Raw genomic sequence first — 13,214 nt, forward strand, 5'->3', positions numbered from 1 at the left:
TGGTTCCAGGGCTGTTTTCCTGTGTTGCTTTTGAGGCAGAGCAACGATTTGAACCAGGGCTCACCCCAATACCCCTTCTGCTCTATTGAAGTTGGAACTGGGGTAATGTAGAAGAGATGCTACTCCTGTTTCTCCTCCGTATTCAAAAGCGAGTTCACAAGGGCATGTTTAGTGCTTGGTGACCCACCATAGAGCCCCTCTATCCCCTCTAACCAAGCAGCTACAGCAGGTACTCAAGTCCTGCCCGCGCCCGCGTTTGACACCGGGGACAACTTTTCACCAGCGAGTAAAGAGCGGCCACAACACACGTGCAGTCGTGCCCGCATCTTCCCCACCCTTACAAATCTTAGCCCTGTCAGGTTGTTAACCGGACACCCTGCAGGCGAGCCTCCTCTGCTCTTTGTCTTCCCCCACGTTATGGAGTAGAAGAGGCTCTGCTTCTAAGTGAGGGCAAGAGAAGGGGGAGTGAGAAGGGCGGAGAAAGGCTTCGGTTGTTGCTACTGAGCACGCGCACACTCCCTTTGAGCATGCGCAGTGGCATTTGGTCTTTGCCTAGGTGTACCCGCGCGCGCCTGGAGGAAGCAAATCCTCCTTTGCAAAACGGTTCGCTCTCTTTGTCGTCGGGGCTGCTTCTCGGTGGGCAGAGGTAGGCGTCTACTGGTACTGTATAGGAAAGGGGAATGGGGGGTTGCTGAGGTTTGCTGATTTTGCTAGGGAGCCAATTCCTTGCTTGGATTGGGCCTCATTCCTGTCTTTCTATGCAAACTTTTTTTTAGTGAAAGTTGGTGGGAATTGTTTTCTGGGTTCCTTCCATCTTCTCCTCCCTCTTTGCATTTCTTGTTGCTCTTGTTCCAGAGAAAATATGTGGCTGCAGTATAAAGCTGCGTGCATAACTGATGCAATTAGTAACTTGGCATAGTTTGCTACCCTGAAACTTTATTGGGGATATTAAGAAGCCTCCAGTGGCACAAGGGGGTCCGTGTGCCCGGCTGTTAACCAAGAGGATTTGTGGCTTGATCCCGCTCAGGGACGGCTGTGGGCAGGATTCTTGCATTGCGGGGGGTGGGGTGGTCTAGAGGACCCTATGGGTCCCCCTTCCAGCTCTAGAATTCTATGGTTCTCTAAGGGCTCCGTTTGTTCCTAGGAGTCTGATCTAGAATGCCATGCCATAACCCTATATCTTCCACCCACTCAAATTATATTTAGATTGTAAAGAGTTAGGGCAGGATTCTCCAGGAGCTTCTGGAGATGATAAGAGATCTCCTGGTGTTTGGAGATGGGTGAAGGGTGTTGTAAACAAAAATCTGCCTTTTTTCCCTTATGGGGTATCCAAGAGCCCATATAGAGTCCTTATGTAGGTTCCCTATTGGTAGGAGAAAATAACAGAGGCCAACCAGAGAATATTGAGAAGCAAAGCAGCTAGTAAGCCTGATCTTTATTGCTCTGTTGCAATAGGCTCCTCACTCACCACACACAGGAGGGAGGAGGAACCCAGAACAATGGTGTGCAAGCCCGTATATAGACTTTTGAAATTGCCACCCTGTAGATCAAGACCACCCCCAGAAACATCATACATACATCACAGAAGGGGTGTATCTCAAGACCACCACCCCCATACATCATACCTACATCACAGAACCAGCAGCCTACAGCAGAAATCTGAAGTGTGTTGTTAACCTCCTGTTTGCCAGGTTATCTGTTAATGCTTTCTTGATTGGATACCCTGGGGAGCCTGGCCAGTCTTTTGTAATGATAAATACTTAGTTCCTGAGCCAGGTCACAGGCTCACACCCTATTCATATCTTAAATGTGCACTTAAGACAGGATTTGTGAGGAAAGAGACAATGGGGAGGTTTCCCACTTTGACCTTGCAGAGAAATAATTGAGGTCAGTTTGGGAATCAAAAATGGTTTCAGGTCGGTCTTCCTGTGCTGATCTATGTACGTGCTTGGTTGGTACACTTATGAACATTTAACATATATCTAAGACCTCAAAATTCCTATCACAAGGGCTACTTGAAGGCTTTGCAATACTGTATAGATAGAAGGAAGAGACAGACAGACAGACAGATGGAGGGGGGGTAAGGGGCCCAGCCATAAGAGAGAGAGAGAAAAAGGGTCACAATGTTTTCTGAATTAACTTTCTTCCTCCCGCAGGAGGTGCCTGGTTCCCAGAGCCTTCCGCTGCATTGGCTTGACAAAGAATGGCTGCTGCGGTGGAGACAAACCAGGTGCGAGAATTGTTTGAGATAGCTGACGATGAGTCTCACAGCAAGTTGGAAAGTGGAAACAGCACTTATCTCAGGGGCCCTCCAGAAATCCTTTTTATTCTGTGTTCATTCTGTACCACTGTACAGCATTAAATATAGTGGTACCTCGGGTTAAGTACTTAATTCGTTCCGGAGGTCCGTACTTAACCTGAAACTATACTTAACCCGAGGCACCACTTTAGCTAACGGGGCCTGCCGCTGCGCCGCTGGAGCCCGATTTCTGTTCTCATCCTGAAGCACTATTTCTGGGTTAGTGGAGTCTGTAACCTGAAGTGTATGTAACCCGAGATACCATTGTATTAAAAACTTGCCTAAACAGAGCTACCTTCAGATGTCTTTTAAAGAGAAGATAGCTGCTTATTTCCTTCACATCTGAAGGGAGGGCATTCCACAGGGCGGGCGCCACTACCGAGAAGGCCCTCTGGCTGGTTCCTTGTAACTTCACTTCTCACAATGAGGGAACCGCCAGAAGGCCCTCGGAGCTGGACCTCAGTGGCTGAACGATGGGAGTGGAGATGCTCCTTCAGGTATACAGGACCGAGGCCATTTAGGGCTTTAAAGGTCAGCACCAGGACCAATGGGCAGACAAGTGGGAGGCTGGGCAGGGAGGCTGGCGCAAGGCCTGCCTGGGAGCTGAAGGGGAGCCTTTCCACCATGCAGGTGTGGCAATGCCCACTGCTGCCTCCCAAGGTAAGGCGCTGGCTTCATGTTCACCTTTGGCCAGACTCCGTTAGGCCACTAAAGCTGGGGGCATCCTCTTCCCAGGTCCCTGTGGGGCAGTGTGAGGAGGCACCCCTCTTTGGGGCAGGGGGGCAGATCAGAGACCAGGGGCAGTAGCACCAACCAGTTGCCCGGAGGACTCCCAAGGAGAGGGGAGAGGAGAGGAGGCTGGGGGAATACCCCACAAGGGGGAGTGTTCAAAAAAGGGCGAGAGGCTGCCAGCTCAGCAGACAAGAGGTGGCGTAACTGGGCTCCCAAGCCCCACAGGGGTGCCGCAGAAAGAATGTACAGTGGTGCCTCGCAAGACGAAATTAATTCGCTCCGCGAGTCTCTTCGTCTAGCAGTTTTTTCGTCTTGCGAAGCAACCCGATTAGCGCTATTAGCGGTTTAGCGGCTATTAAAGGTTTAAGGGATTAGCGGATTAGCTGCTAAAAGGCTATTGGCGGTTTAGCGGCTTAGAAAAAGGGGGTGGGGAGCGGAAAAACCCCTCAAGACTCGCAAGACATTTTTGTCTTGTGAAGCAAGCCCATAGGGAAATTCATCCTGCGAAGCGCATCGAAAAACGGAAAACCCTTTCGTCTAGCGGGTTTTCCATCTTGCGAGGCATGAGCCCGGCCTTGGCTGGGGAGGGCGGGGTATAAATAAAAATTATTATTATTATTATTATTATTATTCGTCTTGCGGGGTACCACTGTAGTCAGTTAAGGAAGCCGTGGACTCAAAAATGTTGAAAACCTTTAGACTAATGGTATATATTGCAACCATTAAGCTCATTACGGGCAATATAATTAAATGCCTGGGACACTTTTGTGCTTGAGTCATTTGTCACCCCATCTGGGTGATTCTGCTGGCTGGCGCTGGATTTTTTTTTACTTTGCTGGAAGTGCTGTTGGGCGATGGATTTGTGGTGGTTTCAAATGCCACAAATATCTGACGACGACAACAACCTTATGAGGTAGGCTAGGCTGAGAGACAGTGACATACTGAGGTCACCCAGTGAGCTTCACGTGGGGATTCAAACCCCGATCTCCCTGGTCCTAGTTCAGCGTTCTAACCATGATATCACAACTGGCTCCCAGATCAGTTGCAGGGAGCCTTTGGCCTTCTAGAGCAGGGGTCAGCAAACTTTTTCAGCAGGGGGCCACTCCACTGTCCCTCAGAACTTGTGGGGGGTCAGACTATATTTTTTTTGGGGGGGGGGATGAATGAATTCCTATGCCCCACAAATTACCCAGAGATGCATTTTAAATAAAAGCACACATTCTACTCATGTAAAAACACCAGGCAGGTTCCACAAATAACCCAGAGATGCATTTTAGAGAAAAGGACACACACTACTCATGTAAAAACACGCTGATTCCCGGACCATCTGCAGGCTGGATTTAGAAGGCGATTGGGCCAGATCCAGCCCCCAGGCCTCAGTTTGCCTACCCATGTTCTAGAGGTTGCTGAAATGGTGATGAAACTACAGAAAATCCATTGCACATCTTCCAGATTTGAATTTTGGCCCCAGTCGGCAGTTGCTTTAAAAGTTTCCTTCTTCTTTTAGGAGCCTGTGGCTTTTGAGGATGTGGCCGTGTATTTCACAAAAGCAGAGTGGGCTCTGCTGGACCCAACGCAAAGAGCCACCTACAGGGACGTCATGCTGAAGAGCTATGAGAATGTGGCTTCCGTGGGTGAGCATCCCTTGTTTGAAACAATAGATCTGGCCACAGAAACATGCCCTCCCTTTCTGCTTAAAAACAACAACACTTGAGGCTGGTGAGGAGGGCAGGTGTTGCAGTGCTACCACTGGATTATTGTGATATGATCTAAAGGTGGCTGCATTTGAAAAACATCTGGAAACTATAGCTGGTCCAGGATGTGGACTCCTATACTTGACCCTTGCCTTGCAACAGCTGGCAAGGGTGGGCTGGTTGGATCTCAGGGGTTATAAAATTCCTTTTCGCAGCAATAGGTGATCCCATGTGCACATTAGGAGGCAGATGTGTCACAACACTTGCAAATGGTGCATTTGTGCAGTGGGGGTTACCCATGATCTGTGGAGGTCTCCATAACGGAGCCATAGGATTGAACCCTGCATGAGCCTGATGCTTTAAACCAGGGGTCTGCAACCCGTGGCTCCAGAGCCGCATGTGGCTCTTTTACACCTTTGCCGCAGCTCCGGGGCGGATACTAGCGAGGGGAGGAGGCGCATTGTGTGCCCCGACACTCCCCGCTGTGGCGGGCGCTGTACTGGCTGTGACGTCGCATGGGGGCCGTGCGTGTGTTAGTCACACACCGTCCCGACGTCACCTTCCCGCCCGCCCGCTACATTGTAAGGGGCATGTACGCTGGTCACTGCATTGAAAGGGGGCATGTACGTTGGTCACTGTTTTGAAGGGGAGTGAAGAACACACACACAAAAAAAGGTAACTTGTTAATTTAACGTTTATTTCTATGAGGAGGAGTAATTCTGAGGGGTCAAACAAAGAAATAATAAAAAAAAGTGACAACAAATTTATTTTTATAATGACGAGTTTTGCGGCTCCCAGTTTTTTTTTCTTCGGAAATGGGTCCAAGTGGCTCTTTTTGTCTTAAAGGTTGCAGACCCCTGCTTTAAACAATAACATCATCATCAATAGTAATAATTATTACATTTATTTCCTGCCTTTCCCACCAAAGGATCCCAGGGTGGCAGGCACAAAAATCATAAGAAATGTGAACATCTAAACATAATTCCAATACACAGATGCAGACTGGGAAATATATCTACAGTCGTACCTTGAATCCCAAACGCCTTGCAAGTCAAACATTTTGGCTCCCAAACGTCGCAATTCCGGAAGTGAGTGTTTCAGTTTGCAAATGTTCTTTGGAACCTGAGCGTTGGGTGGGGTTCCGCGGCTTCCGATTGGCTGCAGGAAATTCCTGCAGCCAATCGGAAGCCGCACTTTGGTTTCCAAAGGTTTTGGAAGTCGAACAGACTTCCAGAATGGATTCCGTTCGACTTACTGAAAAGGCTTGTTGGAAGAGTAAGTTCTTCAGTAGAGTGCCAAGAAGACTACAGCCCCTGTTTACCATTTAACGGGAGGGAATTTCAAAGGGTAATAATAATAATTCTACCCTCCCCATCTGACTGTGTTGCCTCAGCCACTCTGGGTGGCTTCCAACAGAAACATAATTATCAAACATTAAAACCTTCTGATATAGGGCTGCCTTCAGATGTCTTCTAAAAGTTGTATGAATACTTATCTCCTTGACATCTGATGGGAGGGCTTTCCATAGGACACCACTTCTGAGAAGGCCCTCTGCCTGGTTCCCTGTAACTTCACTTCTCAGAGTGGGGGAACCACCAAAAGGCCCTTGGAGCTGGACCTCTGCATCTGGGCTGAACATTGGGCAAGTGCCACCACACTAAAGGTCTAATTCCTATATCTTATCTCCTGATAGACGTGGGTGGCGCTGTGGGTTAAACCACAGAGCCTAGGGCTTGCAGATCAGAAGGTTGGCGGTTCGAATCCCCGTGGGGTGAGCTCCTGTTGCTCGGTCCCAGCTCCTGCCAACCTAGCAGTTCGAAAGCACGTCAAAGTGCTAGTAGATAAATAGGTACCGCTTCAGCAGGAAGGTAAAAGGTGCTGCTCTGTTTCACCAGAAGTGGCTTAGTCATGCTGGCCACATGACCTGGAAGCTGTACGCCGGCTCCCTCAGCCAATAAAGCAAGATGAGCGCCGCAACCCCAGAGTCGGTCACGACTGAACCTAATGGTCAGGGGTCCCTTTACCTTTACCTATCTCCTGATAAGATGGTATCTGCAGGAAGCCCTCGACCATTTTAAAGTGGTTTGAACTCACCCTGGGAACCTTGTGGTGAAGGCTAAGAAATCTAACTAACAATAGGAGTTCTTTTTTCCGGTAACATACCAAAACAGGCAATTTTTTTTCCCCCACGCTCTTGTTTTTCCTTCCTCTCATGAGCAGGACTTCACCCTTCGAAACCAGACCTGATCTCCGCCCTGGAGCGACAGGAAATGCTGTGGGCACCTGATCAGCAGGAACACAAGGAGCATGAGATCCCACCAGGCAGTAGCTCAGGTGAGCCATTTCGAAACAGAGGCTGGCAAGGAGCCATTTGGAGCTGGGCCAATCACAGTGCCACGCTAGATCTTTATGCAAGCCTTTATGTGTTCATTTTGCACAACGTGTCCCTCACCGGGAGGGAAAGAATGCTAAGAGTAAAAACTTAAACACATTGCAGGATTCCCAAAAAATAGAAGAAGAGGCAATTGTATTTCATCCGTCAGAGCTTTATTGCTACTGAAGGCAAATGAGCATAATGGGCACAAATCCAATACATTCAGGACTGGCACTGTCCATAAGAAATCCAGTTGCAGCAGACTTAACTTAAACTTACAATAAGCTATTAGAAGACTAAACCTTAACACTATATATATACAGAACACCACACCGGAAGGAAAAGAGATAGAAAGAGAAAGTGAAACCCAGGCTCCTTCTGGCTTTACTATTACAGTGGTACCTCGGGTTAAGAACTTAATTCGTTCTGGGGGTCCGTTCTTAACCTGAAACTGTTCTTAACCTAAAGCACCACTTTAGCTAATGGGGCCTCCTGCTTCTGCGCCACCAGAGCACGATTTCTGTTCTCATCCTGAGGTAAAGTTCTTAACCCGAGGTACTATTTCTGGGTTAGCGGAGTCTTTAACCTGAAGCGTATGTAACCCGAGTTACCACTGTATAGTCAGCATGACCTTGGCAGAAGAGATAAGAGAACCAGTTTAAGCCAACTTCACTCAGCTTCTTGGAAGGAATAACCCAAACATCATGGACCACCTGCTTGTTTCTTTCACACAGAGAAGCTTGCAGAATTAAGTATAATAGGAAAGATCTCTACACATCAGATCAATACTTTCTTCACTAAGAAATGCAAACTGACACTTTTAGCATTCCGGCTCTAGCCGGAATAGATTTTGGTCAGGGGCCCTACATGCTGCTGTTTCTAAAGACTGTTTAGAAACTTCTGCTTCAATAATAATAATAATAGTTGTTATTTTAACACACTTGGTTTGGGGCCCCCCAAATGTGGCCTGGCAGTATCAGGTGGGGAAGCAAATCAGGTCTGGAGATAATTACCGTATTTTTTGCTCCAGAAGACTCACTTTTTCCCTCCTAAAAGTAAGGGGAAATGTGTGCGCGTCTTACGGAGCGAATGCAGGCTGTGCAGCTATCCCAGAAGCCAGAACAGCAAGAGGGATTGCTGCTTTCACTGCACAGTGATCCCTCTTGCTGTTCTGGCTTCTGAGATTCAGAATATTTTTTTCTTGTTTTCCTCCTCCAAAAACTAAAAAAGTCTTGTGGTCTTGGGCGTCTTATAGAGCGAAAAATACAGTAGTCCCTTGGAAGGAAGATTGCTCCAAGTCCCATGTGAGAACAGGGCATCTGGGCTGTGTATACCACCTCTACCCTCGTAGCATCTTCACAACAACCCTGTGATGTAGGCAGGGATGCCAGAAGGGTTTGGTCCGCAGTTTGCCCCCTTTCTGCTTTCCCCACACCATGCATAAATCATAGGTTAGCTGTGAGTAGCCCATGACTCCCAAGAAGCTTCCTTGATTTTTTCCTGCTCCTCCTACAGTGTTCGTAGCTCCTTTCAGAATACACATTGACCGTTTTCTGTCTCATTCCAACAGGAGATGAGCAGGTGAGTGAGAACACAAAGAAACCTATTCAGCCGGAAAGTTTCACCCTGGGGAACCAAGAAGAGATACAAAGGGCTGAAGAGAGCCAGAGAAATGGGGAGAGCTCTCAGACCTGCCACAGATCTGGGCGGCCTCAGAGAGAGCGTCTTGGGAATCGAAAGGCCAAAGCCGTTCCTGCTCGGAAGAGCAAAGAGCAAACACAAATCAAGAGGCGACCAAAGAAAAACACTCCTCCTAAAGCCCCGAACAGAAGACGTGGAGTAGCAAACTCGGAAAAGTGCCCTGTCTGTGGGAAAACCTTTTGTAACAACACGTACCTTGTTATACATCAGCGGTCCCACACGGGAGAAAAGCCGTACCAGTGCTCGGATTGCGGGAAAATGTTCAGTTCGCCGTCAAACCTTCGCTCGCACGAGAGAATCCACACGGGAGAGAAGCCTCACTCGTGCGCAGATTGCGGGAAAGGTTTCATACACAAGCGAAGCCTTCGTCAACACAGACGCGTCCACACCAGAGAGAAGCCACACGGGTGTTCCTACTGCGGGAAGAAATTCAGCAGCAAAGCACACGTTGCTAGGCATGAGTACATCCACAAAGATGAGCGGCCGTTCCAATGCTCAGAGTGTGGGAAAGGATTCAGAGCGAAAGAGCACCTTACAGTTCACAAGAGGACACACACGGGAGAGCAACCCTACAAATGCTTAGACTGCGGCCGGAGCTTCAATTGTTTGTCTAACTATATCAGGCACAAGAAAACTCACGGAGGAGAGAAACCGCATAATTGCTCAGATTGCGGGAAAAGCTTCCGAAATCGTTCAGATCTTAAATTGCACAGGAGAATCCACACTGGCGAGAAACCTTATCAGTGCTCATTCTGCAGGAAAAGCTTTAGTTGCAGTTCGGCCCACGTAAATCACGAGAGAACCCACAGAGCGGAAAAATCATTTCCGTGCCCCGAATGCGGCAAACGTTTAAGTCAGAGATCGTGCCTTGCTAAGCATTTGAGAATGCATAAGAATAAATGCTCAGACTGCGGGAAACTCTTCAGCAAAAGCTCAGCCCTTCAACATCACCACAGGAAAAGACATTCAGGTAAGAAGCCGTACAGATGTTTGCGCTGTGGGAAGAGCTATGACCGCAGGTCAGCGCTGATGATTCATGAGAGGATTCACACAGGAGACAGACCTTACGTTTGCTTAGAGTGCGGGAAAGCCTTTATACAGAAATGTAAACTTGAGCGACACGAGCGAATACACACAGGAGAGAAGCCATATGAATGCCCCCACTGTGAGAAGAGCTTCGGCGACAGAGGAAACCTTCTTCAACATGTGAGAATCCACGCGAGGAAGAAGCCCTACAGAAGAGGTTCCCGCAAGATCGCACGCCGTTGAGCACGAGAGATCCCATCCAGGAGATAAATCCCATGACTGTTCAGGATGTGGGAGAAGATTTTTGGCCAACTTTCACGCTGCCTTAAACGTTCAAGAACAACTGTAAATAAGTTTTGATGGATGTAATCGTGGAAAACTGACTGGTATCTTTTTTAAAAAAATATGCAGGGATATAAGATATGCAAAATGAACCATGGAAAGAGAAGAAAGGAAGACATTGATATCTTAAGTATGTAAAATGTTTATTTGAGATTTTAAAACGCAACATTTAATAAAATCATTTTTAAAAAGAGAGAGTTTAACCCTTTCTCTCCTGTAGGGCTGCCATATGTCTGGATTTTCCTGGACGTGGGGGGTGGGGGTGGGGATTTCCGAAAGGCGGTGCTTTGTCCAAGGTTTGATGGCTCATAACACCTGATTGGCTTTCTCAACACTCATGCTCATTGGCTAAAGCTACTGCATATCAACCTAAGCAAGTTGTGTTTCGTTTTTCTGGTTATTTGGCTATAACTATTGGTAAAGGTAAAGGACCCCTGACAGTTAAGCCCAGCCACTCTGGGGTTGTGGAGCTCATCTTGCTTTACAGGCCGAGGGAGCCGGCGTTTGTCCACAGACAGTTTTTCTGGGTCATGTGGCCAGCAGGAGTAAGCCACTTATGGAGCAACTGAACACCGAAACCAGACCAGCGCACGGAAACACTATTTACCTTCCCGCTGGAGTGGTACCTATTTATCTACTTGCACTTTGAGGTGCTTTGGAACTGCTAGGTTGGCAGGAGCAGGGACCGAGCAACGGGAGCTCACCCCGTTGCGGGGATTCGAACCGCCAACCTTCTGATCAGCAAACCCAAGGGGCTCAATGGTTTAGACCACAGCGCCACCCACATCCCTTTTGATAAAATACAGATCATTGAACAAACTTTGTTGCATTACATGTCATTAAATTATCTTTCCACTGATATATAATTTTATGGTATTACCCCCCAAAAAGTGGGGGGGTGAGCAATAAAACCTCAGAAATACACTTTTTCCAAAAGGTTTCCACTATTTTGACTACTAGTGTATGTATATGGTTCTCCCTTTCCTCATTTTATCTTCATTTGAGGTAGGTTAAGGCTGGGTTTGCTTAAAGCCCACCCACTGAGCTTCATGCCTTGGGGGTTGGGTTAGACCCCTGGCCTCCCAACATTTAGGCCAACACTCAAAACAAAACGCTGGAGAGATTTAAAAAAAGTTCTTGTTTAGAAACCAGCAGATAAACCATAGAAAAATGGGGCAACTTTGTCATGTTTTGGTGTGATAAGACAGGGATCTCCCTTTCTTTCCCTCTGTGTGTGTTTGTGTACGTACACACACATAAAGGTAAAGGTAAAGGTATTCCTGCCCGTACGGGCCAGTCTTGACAGACTCTAGGGTTGTGCGCCCATCTCACTCAAGAGGCCGGGGGCCAGCGCTGTCCGAAGACACTTCCGGGTCACGTGGCCAGCGTGACATCGCTGCTCTGGCAAGCCAGAGCCGCACACGGAAACGCCGTTTACCTTCCCGCTAGTAAGCGGTCCCTATTTATCTACTTGCCCCCGGGGGTGCTTTCGAACTGCTAGGTTGGCAGGCGCTGGGACCGAACAACGGGAGCGCACCCCGCCGCGGGGATTCGAACCGCCGACCTTTCGATCGGCAAGCCCTAGGCGCTGAGGCTTTAACCCACAGCGCCACCCGCGTCCCTGTACACACACATATAAACTCCCAATTCCCATCAGCCCCCAGTCAGCATAAATGGCCTGGGGGTGATGGGAGTTGCAGTCCAGCAACAAATGGTGGGCTGCAATATAAACCAAGCCTTATGAGGAACGGTTGAAGGAGCTGGGTATGTTTAGCCTGCAGAAGAGGAGACAGAGCGGAAATAGGAGAGCCGTCTTCAAATATCTCAAGGGCTGCCACATGGAAGAGGGAACATGCTTGTTTTCTCCTGCTCTGGAGGGTAGGACTTGAACCAGTGGCTTCAAGTTACAAGAGAAGATTCCTGCTAAACATTGGGAAGGGCTTTCTAACAGTGAGAGCTGTATGACAATGGAACGGTCTCCCTCGAGAGGTTATGGATTCTCCTTCCTTGGTGGCTTTTAAGCAGAGGTCAGATAGCCACCTGTCATGGATGCCTTAGCTGAGATTTCTGTATTGCGGGGGTTGGTCTAGAGGACCCGTGGGGTCCCTTCCAACTCTACAATTCTATGGTGCTATTTTTTTAAAAAAAATAATCAATTGTGTATTATATAAAATACACACATAACTTCATATTTTTAAAAAATCAGTTTTTATTGGATCTTTTAACAAACAGCAACAATGATTGGGGTTAAGCCTGCCTGTAGCCCATGCGGTCGATGTCCACCTCAGTTTGACACTGCAAAAAGACGACGATATCCAAGCTTACAGGTGTATTTCTCCAAAAAGGTCAGTTTTTAAAATAAAAAATGTGATTTTAATTTGTTGTTGTTTAGTCATGTCCGACTCTTTGTGACCCCATGGACCAGAGCACCCCAGGCACTCCTGTCTTCATAATACCACAAAATAAAAGAAACTAAACCAAAACGAAGAAAGGGGGGGGGGGACACACACCAAAGCAATGCCAAAAAAAAGAAGAAAAGGGGGAGAGAATAGAAGAGAAGAAAAATTAAAAGGACTTTCTTTATGACAGTTTCTGTGCGCACACACACACCATAGGGAGCAGCACTCAAAACATTCCCAGCTTTTGCCATCTCCGTTGGCCCATATGCCACCCTTTCTCAACCTGTGGGTCCCCAGATGTTGTTGGACGACAATTCCCATCACCCCTAGCTAGCAAGGCCAGAGCTCAGGGATGATGGGAGTTGTAGTCCAACAACATCTGGGGACCCACAGGTTGAGAACCACTGCTATGCAATTGGAGTTTTACCTGCCATCCCTTGCAGCGATTGAAGGGGCGGGGACCCCCTTGGTTTGAACAAAGCGGCAACCATCCAGAAAACTACAACGCCCACAAGCCTTTGCGTTTTGGAAAGGCGAAAGCGGGACCACCAACTCCCCGCTGCGCTAGAGGTTTTTTGCCTGCTGCCTCCCTGTCGTAAGAAGGGGGTGGGTGGTGGGCGCAGGGGTCGCGCGCGCGGTTTAATGGG

The 13,214-nt window shown here is 48.1% G+C and overlaps 1 protein-coding gene across 3 annotated transcripts; it reads left to right on the forward strand.

The window, feature by feature from the left end:
• Positions 1–531: 531 nt before the first annotated feature.
• On the forward strand, positions 532–10,359 carry LOC310670387 (uncharacterized protein). Of its 3 annotated transcripts, none has more exons than XM_083425650.1 (6): positions 535–646; positions 2,157–2,230; positions 4,539–4,665; positions 5,721–5,798; positions 6,946–7,059; positions 8,670–10,359. In XM_083425650.1, the coding sequence occupies exons 2-6, from the start codon at positions 2,204–2,206 to the stop codon at positions 10,067–10,069; spliced, it is 1,746 nt and encodes a 581-aa protein (XP_083281776.1). In that variant the 5' UTR covers positions 535–646; positions 2,157–2,203; the 3' UTR covers positions 10,070–10,359. The 3 variants fall into 3 exon arrangements, with proteins under 3 accessions (XP_083281778.1, XP_083281776.1, XP_083281777.1); XM_083425651.1 differs by having other exon boundaries at positions 612–660; XM_083425652.1 differs by lacking the exon at positions 5,721–5,798 and having other exon boundaries at positions 532–646.
• The last annotated feature ends 2,855 nt before the right edge of the window (positions 10,360–13,214 follow it).

Source organism: Podarcis tiliguerta (assembly GCF_965153285.1).
Source record: "Podarcis tiliguerta genome assembly, chromosome: 2".
In the NCBI taxonomy this organism is placed as follows: domain Eukaryota; kingdom Metazoa; phylum Chordata; class Lepidosauria; order Squamata; family Lacertidae; genus Podarcis; species Podarcis tiliguerta.